Here is a 20,124-nt window from a genome sequence, read left to right on the forward strand (position 1 = left end):
CTGATTTGGAGGAAAATTGTATACAGGAAGTTAGTAATGATGTAATTTTTTTCATTTTGTACTATCATATCCTGTACACCCCTTGAGGGTACATGGCAGGAATTTGATGATGATGATACTCCATAGTGCAGTTGTAAATTAGTCTTGGTTTCCTTTTGGCAGATTATCCTCACTTTTTCACAGTTCTTGTTAATAAGTTCAAGAAAAAAATTTCTTCACTGGCTCTATGTATGTATATAACAAAAATCCAAATAGATGATTACTTAATTGAAACCTTCTGTTATAGATAACGAGATTCCAACTTTTATCCATCCTGAGATGGGATGAGTCCTTTAATTAGTGTCTTAAGGCAATTTAATGTAGTGACTTGCCATTCCTCTGTTGTATCTCTCAAAAGGTAAGTATTCTGTCTGTATTATGTCTATAGTGTTTATGGAGCTGGTTTGCCTGTTTTGAGGGATAAAAAACCTGAGTTTCCAGAAAGGGGGTATCCCCAGCCTCTGCATGAGACTGGCTAACTCACTTTTAATTGAAAAAGTCCAGATAAAGGTTCCTCACTTCAGATGAAATTCGAATTGAGGTCTTTCCAACCAAAGCATTTTCCCTTAAATGGATTGCAATATGAGACTCCGATAATGAAATCAGGCATTTTAAAATGTTATGCTTTTTTCATAAAGAAAGGAATTACTCATAATTAAATTGAATAGACTAAATAAAGCATAGAGAAATAATTAAACAATGGGTTTATTGTCCAATATTTTGTCTGTCACTGGGATATCATCAAGAATTATAACAACACACACACACTACAATAAGTAGAAGAAATTAACTGGGTGCTGTAGGCTAGAATTAGCTGGGGGGGAGAGGGGGAGGGTAAGAATCAAAGTTTCCCAAATCTTGGGGAGTTTAACAACCATATTTATCTAGATAAGACTGTTTTTTTTTTTTTTTTAAATCTGCTGCTGATTCTAAAGAGAGTGAAATTAGTATTTGCTGTGATGAACCATAATATTCCCCCCCCCCCCCACAACCATCCTGGATACAGGAAATACTAATAACATTACTGAAGTCTTATGGTAGTCCATAACCATAAAACAAGAAGACTTTGTCTTATGGTTATGGTAGAACAGAGTTGGAGATACTACTAACAAGGGTTTTGATAACACTATAGTTTTCTTTTTTGAGGGGAGTGGGGAGGGGATGATGGGAAAGTTTACGCATATATCTGTTTAATGTGGGTAGGTTTTTATGCAAAAGGGTGCTACTGAGCAGGTATGTGATTAGAGTATCTAGAAAGGGCAAGCTATGGTTATTTCCTTTTTCTATTGTGAATTAGACTCTGGGATGTTGGCTATTGAGATGGAAGAGGACAGGTGTCTGAGCCATGAAGTCAAATAGAGAACATATCAACATACACTGCTTGGAAAGAAGTCAATGGGCACACCAAGGAGAAAGATGCATCATGCCATGTAACAAGACGTGTATGTAGTTGGTATATCTATTGGGTAAATTGTTGACAAATTGGGCTATCCTAGGTTAACAATCAGTGAAGCCATACTGAGATGAAAGTGCACGGAGTCAACTGCAAGTGCTACCTGCAGCATATGACCCATCATACTCACCAAATGTGACCATAGGGCACTATGAAGGATAATATGTAAAAATCACTATTCATTGGCTGACATGGTGAATGAGTAGTTCCAAGCACCAACTGAAACACAAATCAGCACAAAAACATTCAGAATGGAGACTCACAAGATGAGTTTCCATGTAAGTCCCACGTTACCCGAACCAGCATGCAGCATCATCATCTTCGGTAATGCAAAGAGTGTGTACAGTGCAATGTAAAAGCTTGGAAAGCTATGCTATGAAGTGACAAATCATGCTACACCCTCTACAAAGCTGATGGACAGGTGTGGGTGTGGCAGATTCAATGCCCGGTGAACGTCTCTTACCAGAGTGCATAATCCCAACTATAAAATTTGGAAGTGGCAGTGTGATGGTATGGTCCTGTTTTTCCTGGTTTGGCCTCTGACTTTGGTTTGTGGTACCAAGAACACTGAACTCTGAGAGGTATCTAAACATTCTGGACAATGCGTCCTACTTTGTGATGTTTCTATGGAACTGATGACCATCTCTTTCAGCAAGATACTATATCATAAGGCCACTGCTATAACTGCGTGATTTTTGAACACGAATGTCATCACACTTGACTGGCCTCCACACAGTCCTGATCTCAACCATATTGACCATTTGTGGGATGAAATGGAGCATCAAGTGAGGTCAAGGGGCATCCACCCACAACAGACCAGGACCTCATTACATTCCTTCAGGAAGAATAGTCCAAAATTCACATTGATCACTATAGTATGCTTGTGGAGAGTATGCCCCATAGATTGCTGCACGCATTGCAGCAAAAGAAGCTCCTTCATCTTACTAAGGTGGGCACCATGGCTATTTGTTCCTCATACTATGGTGACTTCTTTCAAAGCAGTGTATCTTAGCCAAATAGGTTTGAGAATCACAGTATCAAGAGAATGTTTTTTAAAATGCTCCATATAGACATTTAGTGTCATTCCTCTGTTGTAAATGGTTTCTTGCATCTATAACAGATTCAAGAAACTTCACAAAATTTGAGAAAAATTAATCCTTAGAGATTCCAATTTACAACTCAGAGCTCCTACAATTGCCCATAGAGGGCATCCCATGTAGATAAAACTTCAGGGTTGTATCAACACATTTCATTTACTATTGTGTTGTTTTTGTGTGTGTTACAAGTGTTGGATGTCAAAAGTTTTTTCACTTGGTTATACTATAAATTAAAGATGCCAAGAAATCATATTCTTGATTTAATTCTTTAACCAAGTGAGCAAACAAAGTTTGTATGTGAAGTATCTGCATGACTGGACTATTTGTATATAGAGGCTAACATTTTCACATCAAAAGATGCCACATTGGAGATTGTTACACAAAGTCAGAAAGATAGGTTTACAAAAATCAACTTTTGACATGAAATGAAGTCACACTATGCAGTATATACCCTTTCCAGGTGGGTAGATAACACTAGGATCCTCTACAGAGGTGAGCATGGTTTCGTTAAAGGTAGGTCTAACTTTAGCAAATTTGCTCATATTCTATAATAATGATGCCAGATTTGCAGAAGGCCTAGGTTATGTATAATGCAATGCATTAATGAAAGGGTGCATAGCATTATACACAACCTAAAGGATATGTGCTCTGAATAATGGGATACTAAGGCAACTGATGCAAAGTGATTAAATTAAACCTCATAAACAAGAAGCCCAGTCATGAAGACACTCACAAACTCTGTTTGTTTACACTTGGATAAAGGATTAAACCAAGAATATAATTTCTTGGCATCTTAATTTATTGTTACAAGTATTACTTTGTACTCCTTGAAGATGTCTCAGTCATTGAGACAAAACACTGCAAGAATTAAAATAGTTTTTAATCCTTTCTTAGTGCTGTTAATACTCCATTAAACCTTGAACATGATATCTTTGTTGCTATCAAGGTACTGAAAAGGCTGGTTAGAAATCATACCCAAAGGTGAGTAAATACTAGGATCTTCTAGTGGAGGAGAGGATGGTTTCATTAAAGGTAGGTCTAGCTATTATTCCATAATAGATGGCAATTTAGATAAGTCACAGGAATGGATATATCGTGACACTTCTGGATTTTGTGAAGATATTTGAAAGATGCCACATTGGAGATTGTTACACAAAGTCAGAAGGATAGATTTGCAAAAATTAACTTTTGACATGAAATGAAAAGTGGCTGACTGACAGATATCAGAAAGTAATGTATAGTGGTGTCAAGTCTGAGGATGATCAGTAATGAACCAGAGGATTCTGTACTTGGACCACTGTTGTTCAACAAGCATATTAATGATACTGGGAAAGATCTTAAAAGTAATATCCAGTTATTTGCTGATGATGCCAAGTTACAGAGTGATACAAATACAAACACAAGTTACAAATACAGCTGACACAGAATCCTACAGGCTGATTTGAACTAAAATGGCAACTGACAATGAATATCAGTTCAATGTTTACAGGTGTAAGTTATGCATTCTGGAAAAGGAATTGAAGGCATAACATTATATTAATGGGACTTGCCAGAAATAGTTAAACTAGTAATTTGGGGATTATTGTGGACTACTAAGGTGGTCAAGGTCACTACATTCAACAAGTGCCATTAAAGAGAACACTAACTTGCACAAATATAGAAGTGATTCCCCCCCCCCCCATATTAAATGGCTTTGATAATACTATATCTCAATTGCTGTGCTCACACCATTTATGCACACTGTAATCTATGGATTGCAAGGAGATGGCATTCAAAGTTTGAAGAATAGTTGGAGAGGAAATATAACAAACATAAAAGTTAGTAAGGAGTCATACAGTATACTCAACGTTTTGCAGCTTATGGATAGAGGAGGAAAAACTTGGGGAGCAGAATAAGATAGTAGGAAGCATGTGCAAAGTCTTAGTTCTTTATGTGACATGTATGTGCACAGTCACAAGATGCGAGTCTTTGATAAATGTGTTCAAGGAGGGAAGTATCAGTGTCTAAATGCAGTGTGCTTCAACAAATCCTTGGAGCATTCATAATAATTTCAGCTATCATAATTTGAACTTTAAATGTTAATTCTAGATTATGAAATTATTAACTCTACTTCATTTCATTTTTCTATTTCTAACAATACTTTCTGAAGTGCTGTTATAGCAGTTAATTCTATAAGTCACTGCATACCAAATATGCTTCTCTACTATATTTTAAATTAAGGGGATATAAATAAAATCCACATTGTTTTAAAACCGCTTCTCTACTTTTTTTTCCCTCTTGTTATGGCATACAAAATTTTGATGCTTTCATCTATATTTTATGTTGATTTGTGATAATCAATTTCCTGGTATTTACCCTCAAGAGGTACATACCACTAGATGATTAACTTTACACTATTATTAATCTCCTATTAAATATTTTCTAAATTAGATTATTACTTGCCATCACTACAATATTGTCAAATCTAACATTTCATTCTTCCAAGGCACTTCTGACTGAATCGAACCACCTGGACCACTGATCTTTCTTTCAGTCTTTTATTCTGCCATCTTGGCATCATACACCTCTTTTGTAAACCTTTCTTCTCCCATTTTGTTTAAGTGACCACACAACTTTAAACCAGCCCTGATGACACATTCTTGAATGCAAACATCAAGATCCTTCCTTCCCAATGTCTTCATTTTTTTATGTTTCTGCCATTAATGCCATCTGCTAAGGATCCTAATTTTTTCTATAAACTCACATTTGCAATCTCTAATCTTTGATCAAGTGTTTTATTTCTAACCCAACTGTCAGATAAAAATTGGTTTCAACACCATCTCGTATACTACTAATTTAGTATTTTGACAAATTTTTCTCTTATTCCATCAAATTTATTAAACTGGCTTCCCCACACCATCATCCTCAAATCCTGATATGTATCCTCAAGAGGTATACACGATATGATAGTACGACATGAAAAAACTTACATCATTATTAACTTCCTATCTACAATTTTCCTCCAAATCAGTCTATTACCTGTGAAAACTCCAACATTATCAGATCTTATATTTCTATCTTCTAAGTCACTTTTTCCATATCAATCTACCTATATCTCGGTCTTCCACTGGGTCTTTTTCCTGCCAACCTGACAGAGAACACTTGTTTTGCTAATCTTTCCTTTCCCATTCTGTTTAAGTAACCATACCACTTGAGATTAGCTCTGCTAACACATTCCTAGATGCTAACAATGTTAAGTTCTTTCCTAATATCCTCATTTTAAATATGATATTGCCATTGATGCCATCTGTTCATGCCTCTAATCTTTCTCAGAACTCTCATATTTGGTCAAGTGTTTTATTTCTAACCCAGCTCTCAGATTCATAAGTTAAAACTGGTTTAAAGTATACAGCTAATTTAGTGTTTTGACTAATTTCTCTCTTATTCCATATAAATTTATTCAGTTGACTTCTTATCATACCAGCCATGTCGATCCTGTTTTCAATTTCCATATTTATTTTACCATCTTCACTAAAAATCGTGCCTAAGTAGCTGAAATGTTTTATTTGTTTTATAGGTTCTCCATTCACAATGCAGTTGATATTTTCAATACTTCTGCCTATTTTCATTGTCTTGTTATTGCTTACCTTTATACCATATCTATTACAACATTTATTCACTTTAGTCAGGGAATCCTGCTGACTTGTACTGTATTTATTTAAAAGAATAACATCATCTGCATAAAATAAAGAGCTGAGATTAATACCTCCAATTTTGATATCATGTTTAATACCAATTTCTTTCATAATATGATCGACATAGATAATAAATAACAGAGGGGATAATGTACATATTTGTCTGACACCAGATTCAACATAAAACCATCTTCCTGTACTTCAATTCAAAAACTGCAGGCTTACAACTCAAAGACTAAGTATTGCTTGATATAATTGACCATACAACTGTAGTGTTTTGAATAACTTTACATTCATCAGCTTGTCATATGCGTTTTCCAGATCTACAAAACTTAAATACAGATCTTTGTTATATTCCCATGATTTCTTAACTATTTGTCATAAAGTAAAAATCTGATCCTGACACCCTCTATTTGGTCTGAATCCAGCTCGTTCTTCACCAAGATTCCCTAACACAATCCTTCTCAACCGCTTCTCAAGTATATTTGCCTAAATCTTACCAGGAAATGTGTGTGCAATTCTCATATTCAGTTTCATTCCACTTTTAATATATGGGTACGATGAGAGCTCTACTCCAATCATTTGGAATTTGTTCCTCTGTCCAGACCTTCAGAACTATGCAATGCAGCACTGTAAGACTTTTATACCCCCCCATATTTGAGCATTTCTGGACGAATATCATCTGCGCCTGCCGCCTTTCAGGCTTTTGATAGCCTTTTCTACTTCAAGTATGGAAATGTATTCCTGATTGCATGACTGTTGAGTGTTTTTTTACTACTCTGCTGTCACTAATTATTTCGTTTAGCAATTTTTCAAAGTAATTACTCCATACATCAAGGATATCTTTTTCACTAGTTTTCATATCAGCTTTACCATCTCCAATTCCTTTTACAGCTTTTTCCTCCATTCCTGAGCTTTTTTACAACCTCCAGAATATTTTGCCACCTTCTTTATATTTATTTTCTATGTTCTTACCTAAATCTTCACATGACTTTCTTACATTTGTCTCTGTACTCTCTAAGAGCACAAGTTGATTTATTTGCCAGGAACTTTTGATATGCTCTCTTCTTTTCCTTCACTGCCTCTTCAACTTCCTGTGGCCACCATGGAGTTCTGATTTTTCTATCCTCGCAGCCAATCTCACCACATGCCTCTATGGCTGAATATCAATGTTTTCTTCAGAGTTTGCCACTGAATCTCCAAGGTTTGGTTCCTGTCCTCAAACTCTTTCATTTTTTCTTGAATAATGTTTATGTATTTTAGTCTACAGTTGATATCTGAGAGCTGCTCACTTTTATTCACTTTAAAACTTTCTTATATGCTCTTCTTTTCAATATGAAATTCAATTTTATCCTGCTTGAGACTAAATGGTGATCTCTTCAAATTTCAAATCCTCTGTACACTCTAGTGTCCTGTACCAGTGAGAAAACATCACTATCAACAATAAATCAATGACTTTTCTTATTCCTTGCCTCTTCTCTCCATGTGAATTTGTGCACATTTTTATGTTGGAACAATGTGCTAGTAATAACAAGTCCATGTACTAAGCAGAAATCCAACAGGTATTTGCTATTTTTATTCGCTTTGCTCTTTTCTCCAATTTTTCCCAAAATATTTTTGTATATCTGACAATCATTTCCTACTCTGCTATTTAGATCCCCAACAAGGACCAACTTTTCCTTTTTCATTGTTTCAGTTGCTTTCTCTAAATCCTCAAAAATTCCTCCACTTCTACCTTAGTAGAACCTTCTGTGAGACCATAGGCACAAATAAGTCTCATTGTCCAGTTCCCCATTCTGATATTTGGCCACATCACTATTTGATATTGCTTGCCATTCAAGAAGATTAGCCTCATATTTTGTGTTTAATACCATAGCTATACCTTCTTTTCTCTGATTGTTATTGCCTGAATATAACATTATTTATTGCTCAGAAAATCTCACCAGATTTTGTCTTTTTTGTTTTGGTCATGTCTAATATATCAATCTGGCATCTAATTCCTCAGCTAGATCCATATCTTTGCCATTCAGGCTTCTTATGTTGATAGTACTGATCTTGAACTCTGTGATGTTGAGTTGGGGTGTTTCAAGCTTTGTTCCGGTAGCTGACTTTTCACTGTTTGCCCTGGTTCCCTGGTGAAAACAATGGAGGCCTTGTTTAACCAGGTGACACCCCAGCTAGCATGAAATTCTGTCATGTTGTACCATCATTTTATATTTTGGTTTAAACCAATAAGAATACAATTTGATCAGTGAAATCCCAAATTGCCAGCCAATTCTTGTTCATTCAATATCCAGGCAGATATCTAACAGGGTGCAGAGAAGGTGATTATTGGACATATGGTGAGAAGTATTGAGATTGTTCTCCGCATTCCTTAACGTTATGTGGAGGTCTCCTCTCAGTTATACAGCTTTGACCCTTAAGCACCCCACTGGTGGAATAGGCATCTGGAAATTTCATCTTGAAATTTATGGATATGTTTAATAACAGTTTTAGTTGCTACATTATCTCCTACATTACATGAAATCTGAAAGTGAACAAAACACACTGTATGAAGACATACACCAGAGAACTCGATACAATGAAAATTTTAAAGAAATATTAGTACAGTAAAATTAGAAAAAAATTGTTTCTGGAAAACACAGAGTTTAAACCGATAATGAATTAAGCTTGTCTTATATGGAAATTGAATAGTTTTTCCTACTAGATAAATTGGATTTTTATCCTGCATATAAACAAATGACCCTTAGAATAGTGAAGTCAGCAAGTCCACCAAGCCATATAATGCCTGGAATGTTAGGACCTAAATCTGTTGTTTTGTAAGTTATTTAGGTAGCACTGGAATCACAGGTGAAATAGCAAAAATCTGTGAACCTAGGACTGTAAAAAGGAATTAAAGATAGGAAGCTGCCTAAGTAACTGATTAGAGAGCCAATGCAATGAATACTTGTGTCTCAACCCCATATAAAGAAATAAATGAATGCATTTTTCAAACTCGTTCATCATGTAAGAAAAATGTTAATGATGAATGAAATACTTCCTGTGTACACAATATGAAAAAAAATTAGGTATTTTATTTAGATTTCCGTGGAAAGTGAGTAATACAGTCATACCCCGAAGTTACGAGGGACCAACAAAAAGCACGCAAGTCGAATTCGCGTAACTCTGAGTATAATTTTGCATGTAATTTATATAAGCAAACATACAACTGGGACTAAAGGTTTACAAAAACACCTATATTTTTTAAGAAATATAATCATAATTGTAGTTTTTCGTGCATAAAAAAAAAATTATTTCGATGTCGATCATCATCATCATGCATATCAAGGATTTAGGGCTAGCATGGCCTGTTCCGGCCTTAGAAGTCATCGTTGAATCGTTTAAGAGGACATCCTGGTTTTCTTTTTCCTAATGGCTTGTACTTTAAGGCTTGTTTTGGTAATCTTTCTGTTTTCATTCTTTGAACGTGTTCCATCCATTTATGTTTATATTTTTTAATTTTTTCTATTACTGGTTCTTGGTTTAATTCTATCATAATTTCTTTGTTTCTTTTGTGATCAAATAGGGTATACTTTGCAGTTTTTCTCATAAACTTCATTTCTGCTGTTGTTAATCTCTGTCTTTTTGTTTTATTGTCCAGATTTCACTTCCATACATTAAGACTGGTAGGGCTAATGTATTGTATACTTTTAGCCTGGTTTGTTTTTGAACTAGGTTTGGTTTAAATATAGAGTTAATTACACCTGTTATTTTTAAATATTTTGCAATTTTTACATTTATATCTTTTTTATTTTCATATGTGATCATACATCCTGCATAGTTAAATGAATTCACCTGTTGTAAGATCTTGTTATCTATTACTATTTTAGTTCTTGTCCTTTAAAGGCCATAGTTTTTGATTTTTCCATTAATATTATCATACCATAATCTTTGGATATCCCATTTAGATCTAAAATAGCTTTCTGTAAGTTATCTTCAGAATTTGTAAGTATTATTTGGTCGTCGGCAAAGAGGAGAGTGTTTAAGTTAACTGTAGGAGAAAGTTTAATTCCTTGATGTAAATTTTAATTCCATTTTATTATTATTTCATTTAAGTAGATATTAAAAAGAGTTGCTGAGAGGGGACATCCCTGTCAGACCCCTTGGTTTATCTCTCTCGTATATGATAGCTTGTAATTTAATCTTATTTGTGAATGATATATGCACGTAAACACAAGAAAGATGTTTAATTGACCAAATATTTTGGTCTGGAAATAGCAGACCATCTTCAGTGGTATTACAAGAACAGTTTTTAAAAAAATACAAGCTAGAATACTAACAATAGATCGTTAAAAATAGAACACGCCGCATGATGTTATATCACTAAGTATTAAGTATAAAACTAAATATTTTGAAGTAGAGACATGATTGGGAAAAAAAAAAAAATTAATGAGTAATCTTGATTAGATTTCCCAGATTTTTGTTTTGATATAGATACACAGTCATTACAATTCGGGTTGGGACGATGGAACAAGGCCTCCACACTTTCCTTGAAAATGTTCGAACCTATAACAGGATCTATGTAAGAGGCGGGTCCTGGACCAAAAGATGCTGTGGTCAGTTTCAATCCCGTGTTGAGCCAATCCAGACTTTTCAGGTTTGTTGTGAAGAATGGAGGATTGATGGTCTTGGATTCTTTTTTCAAGAGAACGTCCAGTCTGTCCAAAATAGGAGAGATCACAGTTGCAAGGAATTTGATAAACTCCAGGAAGAAATAAAGTTGAGCGTTTGTCTTTAGGAGAAGGAAAATGAGAAGACAATTTGTTAATAGGTGAATACATAGTTGTTAAATCATATTTCTTTAAAATTCTTGCGATAGGTTCTGAAATACCGAAGATATAAGGAATAGGCACTTGACGTATTGAAATTTTGTTGTTTTGTGGAGGATTATAAGAATTGAGAAGATGATGATAAGTACTTTTTTTTAGAAAAGCCATTGAGTTTCATGTGTTGTTGGTTAGTAGAAAGTTCTTTCTGTAGATAATCAAAAGTAGAACAATTAGTTTTGGCTCTTCTAATGAGGCATTTTATAATTCCTGTTTTTTGACATGGATGGACTGATTCTTTAAGAATATAATGACCTGTGAATGTTGGTTTCCTGTATACTGTAGTTGTAAGAATATTTGAAGGTGACCGGATGAGGAGAACATCTAAAAAAGATAACTGGTTGTTTTCTTCTATTTCCATAGTAAACTACTGCTAAAATTACGTAATCATTTTTATTTATTTTATTATATATGTTTTGTAGCTGATTATAAAAATCAATATTATCCTGTTCTCTTCCTTCTTCTGGGGCATATAAACAATTATTGTTAAATAGCCTCTATTTTTATTCTAGCTTCTATTATTCTTTCATTCCATAATTTATAATGTTTTAACTTTTGAAAGGGAGTTATGAATCCAAATCATGACTCCTGCTTGTGCTCTTTGGTCTCTGTCGACTCCACTGTATATCACATTAAAATTTTCAGTTCTCATAGTTCCTTTTAATTTCTTTTTTGTTTCAGTGATTACTGCTATTTTAAAATTTCTTTCATTTAATAACTGGTCTAATTCTATTTCTTTGTATGATATTCCTCTTACGTTCCAGTTTGCTATATGTATTATATTTTGTCGTTTCCATTTTTGTTTTACCTTTTCCATTCCAGGGTCATTTCCCATAGATTCAATCTGATTATCTTTTTCTGTCAGCTTACAAGTAGGATTGTTCTCCATGTCAGGGGACTAGCCTGATGATGGAATAGTTCAGTGGTAGGGCTGAAACCTTAAGGCTTCTGAACTAGCCTTCTTCCGAATTTAAACCCATATGAGGAATAGGGTATATTGAAGGGGAAAGAGTAGATTATAGAAGAATTATAGTAAGGTTTATAGAGAGGGCATAGTTGTAAGGCCAGACATGAAAAGACCCCATGGCCCTCTAGTACTCTAATAGCATAAGGGTCATAAAATAAGAAGAGTTGGCTGATAAGGCCTTATAGGAAAGATTAAAGTAAGTGGATCTTCCTCAAAGTAGAAGGAGAGGGTAGATCCAGCTAGGAGTCCATGGGAGTGCCGATTCCCTTACAATCAAGATGATTGCCCCTTATGGCCCTGTTGGTCCACGAGTCTTTATTCAGTATATTCGGACCACCCCACATATATACACACACACAGTGGGCTCCCCTATCTGCCACCCAGGGGATGCGCTCTCTAGGGGTTACAGGGTCCCTCGAGAGTTCGATGTCTATGGTTTCATAAAATCTAATAGATTCGTCTGACGGCATCATGTCTTTCTTGTCACGCAAAATTTCTTCATAGTAAGCTAATGATTTTTTTAATTCCTTGCTTTGTGGCTACAATTCATTCCTCGTTAGAATGAATGTCCTCCAAAATCTGAAAAACCTTTCTTTTATGATTGTTCTTACTGTGGATTCCTGTAGATCGAACTTCTCTGCTAGCTCACAAATTTTCATTCCACCTTCAAAATCCTTAATGATGTTGAGTTCTGCTTCCAAAGTCAATGTTTTTCTTTTCTTGCTAGCTGTAGAAGAATCGGACTTGCTTCTTTTGGATGACTTTATTATTTGTTATGTGATAAAATTTTTATCAAGAACATAACATTAAACAATTGCAAGGTTTGCAGACTATAAAAATCATGTATGAATGGAGACCACGCGAAACACGTCGGTGCTTGTTCACAGCATGTGCGACACTAGCGAATGCAGCCGGCGCCGAAAAGATATGACTAGTGGCGAGGTGTGAAGTGGGATGGGAATACGTACATATAAGAAACCGCGTAACTCGGGGTAGTGTAAGTTGGAGTATGACTGTACTTTATTTTTTTTTTTACATTATGTAACCTTTAATTGGAACAAAAAGAAATTGCTAATGTTAAAAAGGTATATACATGCAAAAGATGGCAAATTTGCCATTACAATCTTGTAAAATTTGTACACACAAAATGACTTGGAATTCTTTTCTGCTGAAAAAAAGAATATGAAATAAAAACTATATAGTAAACTTCACCTAGGATTTTTCTAGTAGGAAAAAAAACTGCCTTTTTAACATTGCATTTGGAACAAAGACTACCTGTCTCTGCTCTTGCTTTCTTTCAGTAGAGAAGCAATGTGGGTAACAGAAATTATCTAAATCTGTACTAAGGAAAGAGAAAGGAATAATAGAAAGGTTAGGAAACTAATCTAATAAAAGCTATTACAGTCACCAAAACAATCTTTTTTTTGTTTCAAATTTGTATACAGACATTTAATTCCAGTAATAAATAAAAAGTTAAATAAAAAGTTTATTAACTTTTTATTTATTACTGGAATCAAGTAATCTTAGTTTTAGCAGTCAATCATGATAAACATTAAATGAAGCTGCTTCTCTCACCCCAAAGTGAGGCAAGCTCCATCTATGTCTATAGCCATGACAAAATTCTGTCCTGTAAGGTTTTCTAAAAAGTTAAAAATAAATGTACCTTAGTGCAAACATAAGATCAATCTCAGGAAACGGATTTTGAGTTTTCTTGCTAGTGAAGTATACTATAAAATGAATTTTCGAACTTCAGTTATCAGGATTCCAACAGTTTAAAAAAGTATGCCAATTTTGTAAATAACACTCTAAGAATGGTTCAAAGCTGGCTTGGTTGACTGAGTAGTTAGTGTATCCACTCTCCAGCCAGAAAGCCACGTGTTCGAATCCTGCCTGGGCAAGGGTGTTTGCGATTGTCTGTAAAAATACTAGTGGATGGGGGGTAGATGCATTTATGTAGTTGCGGTTCATTGTAGTTGGTGGATTGAATGGGAATGGTGGAAACAGTAGTAGAGTAGATGCCCTCCCTCAATGAATCTTTGGACTCCCAGGAGGTGTCACAAATAAAAATAAAATAAATATTAAATCCACCAAGTGCAAAAATCTCTAAGTAATTTTAAAAATAACTTACTTTGGGAAGCTCTTTTAATAATTTTTTCCTTTCTTTTTCTTCTTGCAACAATGCACCACCTCTATTAGTAAATCTATTAGGATCACTTACTTTTTGCTAGAGAGAAAAAAAAGAAAAAAGAAAAGAAATTGCAAAGAAAATTTCAAATTGTACTTAGCTACCCACTGATGCAAGGTGAGTTATAATAAAAAAGCAAAATATGAAGGAAAAAAAAAACGGCTTGTGAATATTGAACGTTATCATACTTTGCATGAAAAATTCATATCACCTTTAAAATCATAATGCACGTATTTTTCAACCTGAAAGCTAAATATCAAGAAATATAATTGCCTCACAAACATGATAACAAATTACTGTTAAGTCCTGACTAAGGTCGCATAGGTACAATGTATAGCAGATTATTCCTGTTCTGCGTTATGTGAATCCCAAACATGAAAAGTTGTAGAACTATAGTAAAATAGGTCTAAGTACAGTGGGCTAAACATACCTAATCCTGACCTAGAAACCAAACAGGAATTTACTGAGGATGCTGTTGATACTTAGACAAAAATTTTACTTCTATTAAATTTACTTCCACATAAGTTTGGGTTTTCCATCTTTAATTTCAAAAATACTTAATATAAATCTATACAATTGACTCCCTACCATACCAGCTTTGCTTATTCTGTTGTCTATTTCCATTTCTAATTTTCTATCTTCACTAAAAATTGTGCCTGAATGGCTGAAATGTTTTGCATGTTACAGGTTCACCAATTAGTATAAAGCTAATGTTTTCAATGTTCCTATCTATTTTTGTAATCTTTGTCTTTTGTAGATAATCTTTATGCCAAATTTGTTATAGTTTTAATAAAAAATCCTGTAACTTGTACTAGATTTACTTAAAAAAGTATATTATCTGCATAAAGTGGAGATTTTTATTTTGTATATTACTTTATAACACAACAGTGCCATGTGGTATGCAAGTTGTTAGACAGGAAATTAAAAAAAAAAAAGACAGTATGGGGAAAAGCTGTTCCAAAGAAGAGGCAGATGAAAGGAAGGAAGATGAGACAGTGGTTCGATATGTTTGGAGTTTGACTGTATGCAGGATGACTAGTAGCTGCTAGTTCAGTGGAGCAAATGACAATGAAAATTACTTAAAAATAAAAGAGCCAATAGACTTCACTTTGACGATGTAACATTATTTAATTTAAGGGGATATTAAATCCCACATTATTTCAAAGCCGAATAAGAAACTCAGAGATAGAAATCAAAGAGTTTCATGCTGGATATAGCAAACTATAAAAGTTTCGGCAAATTGTAGCGTAAGCTAAAGCACATAAGTCAACACTAGGGCAACTCGTTGCAAAGGTGGGGAAAGTTCTGATTACTATTCTCAGTATTACCCATAATGTAAAACACATCTCCTAGGAGATGTGTTTTACATTATGGATAATACTAAGAATAGTAAGCAGAACTTTCAAAAGAAAAATAAGAAAAGTAATCAGAATAGTAATCATCTCCTAGGAGATGTGTTTTACATTATGGGTAATACTAAGAATAGTAATCAGAACTTTCCCCACCTTTGCAACAAGTTGCCCTAGTGTTGAGCTATGTGCTTTAGCTTACGCTACAATTCGCCGAAACTTTTATAGTTTGCTATATTCAGCATGAAACTCTTTGATTCCTATCGTTGAGTTTCTTATTCGGCTTTGAAATAATGTGGGATTTAATATCCCCTTAATTTAGACAATGAAAATACCTACAAAAAGGCACAATGTAGGAATAGAGCACCTGTGAGAAAGTGACCAAATGTTGTCTGTAAAATACATATATATGCAAAAAAAAAAAAGTCAGGAATAATGTAAAATTAAATAAAAATGATTTCTCTTTATAATTAATATATCTAAATCAATAAAAGTAACCTTTATAATCATAAATCTACCTGAGATTATAGGGCCCAGGAAGATTGTTAAAATGCTAAAATATCATTATGTTCACTAACAAAATGAGGGCAGTCAATTAAAATATGTATGATGGTTAATGAAGAACTACAGGACTCATACACAAGTATGTCATCACCAATCAACAGGTGAGTCAGTCACATACCCTACACAGAACTGTCATGGAAAAGAGAATAACAAGTTTATACCAAATTAATTCTGAAATTTACCACTATGATATTAATTTGTCTTATAATCTGCATGCAATCCATGTTGGGAACAAGCTGATCTAGTTTCAGCATCTGTAGCCTTATTTCCTTTGATCCCAATGTAGTTAGAGATCCAAAACAAGCAAATGTTCAAATAGAACCTTCTTGTCTGAGAAAACAAAAGTTGGATCCAAGAGGTTGCTGGATGGTGTTGGTATACAGGACTTCTTAAGTGCCTGAAGTGAACTTCTTATTGGCGACTTTGGCAGCATTCTGATTTCATGTAATTTAATGCAAACTTTTGCATACATCTCAGCAGTATAATTGGTACATATCTGATTAGACATGATGTCTAAATCCTTTCAGAAGTTTGTGCATCTTAATCATATCACCCCTCTTTCTCCTGTTTGCTAGAGTCTGCAAATTCTCAGTGTGTCTTCATAAATCAGTATTCCACAATCCTGATATCATTTTTAACATTCTTCTTACCTCTCTCCAATATATCAGAATCACAACAGAAACTAGAAGACCAGACCAGTGCACAATAGTCCAAGTGAGGTAATATCAAGGCCTTGTAAAGAGGCAAGATGATATCCTTATCTTTACATGTGAATGTTCAATTCAGCACTGCAATTCTCTTTTGAATTATATTTGCAATCTTTGCTACATGGCCCCTGAACTTCAACTTCCTATCTACTAACACTTCAAGATCCCTAGCCTCAGTTTCTTCTAGCATAATCCCACCAATATAATACATCACTGAATATCTAATCACGAAAAAGTGAATGCCTTATATTTACTGACATCCATATTCCCATGCCTAATTCCAGCCTATTCAAATTATTCTGAAGGTACTGCATATCAGCAGAATTCATGATTATCCTACCTATCTTTGCATCATCAGCAAACAGCTGTATGTTGCTTGTCAAATCCTTTCCAATATCGTTAATGTACAGATTAAACAACAGTGGACCAAGCACTGATCCTTGTGGTACACCACTGGTTACCTTAAATCTTGCGGACTCACATCCCCTGTATACCACTTTTTGATATCTGTCAGACAGTCATCCTCTTATTCACACTAATATTCTATAATCCAAACCCAGATTCTCCAATTTATGCACTCTGCAAGTCTTGATTCTGATAAGCGCTCATATAACCAGAGCAATGAACATCTGTCTGCACCTCAAAAGGTGGAAGCTAGGGTGCAAAGAATATTCCTCTTTCTTCAATCTTATCACACATGACATACATATAGTAGAAATGTTAGATATTTTTGTCAAATTAGTCCCAAAAACCTTGCTTCTATCACATCAACTGAATTGTTTTAGTTCTGGGTCAGGTTGTAGCTATCTTTGCCACACAGATGTATACAAACAGTTTTCTAAAGTGAAAATCTGGAGACATTTGAAAGTTGGTCAACTGCTTATTGAAGCAGTCTCTATAACCCCTCATGTTGAAAGAGTGACAAAGATAAAAAAAACTCTAAGTGTGGATGACTTTACAGTTGGAAGCTGTTTTGCTAATGAGTTAACTGATTGCAAATAGCATAACACTCAATATAATATATCTCTCTTCTTGAAGAAACAATCAAGAGAGGGTTGATCCTACTAAGACTTGAAAGACAGTAAAGTTTTTGATGAAGTTAGAAAGGATCCCTCTAAGACCAAAGTTATGCAAGTCTTTCAATATGTCAAATCTCCAATCTGTATTATATGCTTTTTCCCATGTCAAAGAAATTTGATACTGTGCTTGCATTTAAAAGAAAAAAGAAATACCTTCAATGGATGCTTCCAGGGTTGCATAAGAGTCAAAACTAGATACCTGGGATGAGATCCCTAGATAGCTTTCCACTAAGGAATGTAGAGAAGTGATCAGGGATTCTGATCTAATGTCCAATCTTCACCTGTTAGTGGTACACCGTGTTAGTAGTTATCAACCTGAATTCTGAACAAATGAACAAACGGAAATTAGCTGACCAATGTATATTTTTATTGGATAAAACCAAAATACAAACTGATGGAATTTTTAGCCAGATGGGGCATCACCCAGTTAATAAGGCCTTACCATTTTCATCAAGAAATCAGAGCTCACAGTGAAAGTAAACTACTGGAATATACTTCATAATCTCCAAATAAACATCTGTAGAATTCAAGACTGGCACCATCATCAACTTAAGAGAGGGCATCAATGGGAAAGAAGTGGGACTGGCAGAAGAACTAGAGATGTACCAGGTTGACATAATCGGTGTTACCAAAACAAAGCCAAAAACAAATGAGGATTTTCAAAGTAACCATTATAACATGTTATATGCAGGCAATAATGTTCAGGGAAAGGAGTAACTATAGAATTCCACACCAAAGAGGAGGGTAAGTTTCTTGAATGCAAACAATATCAAGCAGTGATGTAGACAAATATCAAAATGGAGAAATGGACAATGAGATTTATTTGTGTCTATGGTCCCACTAAGGAAGTGGAGGAATTCTGTGTCATTTGAAGTCAGCTGACACAAGTTGGGCATTGTTGGAGATCTCAACAGAAGTTGGAAACAAATACCAAACACAGAATTTTTTAAAAAAATTTGGAGAAAAGAGCAAAGCTAACAATAATGGTAACCCTGCTGAATTTCTGTTCAGGCAATAAATTAGTCATTACTAATGCCATGTTCCAATATAAAGATGTGCACAAACTGATATGGAGAGAAGACACATGAAACGTCTCATCTCATTGACTATGTTATTGCTGATAGTGATATCTTCATCGTGTTTTCAAAAGACAAGCATACACACAGTCAGGTTTGAAATAAGAAACAATCATTTAGTTTTGATCAGGATAAAATTGATGATTGAAAAAAAAAAAAAAAAATGAGAAAGAAAGTTTAAAAATAAAAATAAAAAATATATTAAAGTTGAGTTACTTTCAGTAAAGCTACTTGATTTTAAACTGTAGAAAAATATTATACAAGAAAAAATGAGTTTGGAAACAAAACTCAAAAATCAGCATGTGCTGTGAGAGAATACAGGACAAAAAATGTAAGAAAGCAAGGCAGTATGTAAAAGTAGCCAAACAGGAAAGACTTTGGCAAGAATATAGAAGATAAATATGTGGTGAAGGGGCTTGCGTTTCGAGGATGTATTAATGTATTCTAGTAGCAGAACCTCGTAAGTCAAGCAGATCAATACTGAGGAACCAGACATCCCAAATGGGTGTGATGATAGTCCAGAGGAGCAGCTTCTCAATGGCATCTACTACCTGTTGGGATGGAGACAACTGGCTATAGAGCTTACTTGGTCACTCAGACATATTCTGAGACAGAGCAGTGTAGGCCAGGTAAGAACAGAGGCAGGTTACCTATCCTTTTGGATGGCAAGAGTGATAACATCAATGATAGTGTGTGCCACAGTTCTAGTTAGATGGACTACTGCCAATCCTTTACCAAGCCATCATCCCCCCCCCCCCATCTATTAAAAGCATGAATATGCTAAATACAAGAATGAACCTTACAGTCTCTGGAGAACCTGGTTTGGTAGAAAAACAGAACTTTGGACCAAATTGCTACTCCAAAACAAAACAATGAAAGCAAGTGCAAGAACACTAATTTCGTTATTGCTACATATAATGAAGAACATTAGCAAATTGAAAAGACAGAAGAATTAGATATGAAAAAAAGAGAAATGGGATATAGGACTAAGTGAAGTGAAAAGAAAATCAGCAGAATGTATAACACCAAAATCCTGAAATGCAGATTACTGGAGAGATCCAGATGTCAA

At 34.7% G+C, this 20,124-nt stretch overlaps 1 protein-coding gene across 4 annotated transcripts in view; it reads right to left on the reverse strand.

Moving 5' to 3' along the window:
* LOC150106358 (protein regulator of cytokinesis 1-like) overlaps positions 1 to 20,124 on the reverse strand; it is a 203,418-nt gene that overhangs the window by 108,764 nt on the left and 74,530 nt on the right. For all 4 annotated transcript variants that reach the window (XM_090392398.1, XM_090392399.1, XM_090392397.1 and 1 more), the window contains exon 8: positions 14,224 to 14,319. In XM_090392398.1, the coding sequence (XP_090248524.1) occupies positions 14,224 to 14,319 (96 nt within the window). The remainder of the gene's footprint in view (positions 1 to 14,223; positions 14,320 to 20,124) is intronic.

This window comes from Typopeltis vanoorti, chromosome 5 (assembly GCF_054136105.1).
Source record: "Typopeltis vanoorti isolate ZY-2024b chromosome 5, IOZ_Tvanoo_1.0, whole genome shotgun sequence".
NCBI lineage: Eukaryota > Metazoa > Arthropoda > Arachnida > Uropygi > Thelyphonidae > Typopeltis > Typopeltis vanoorti.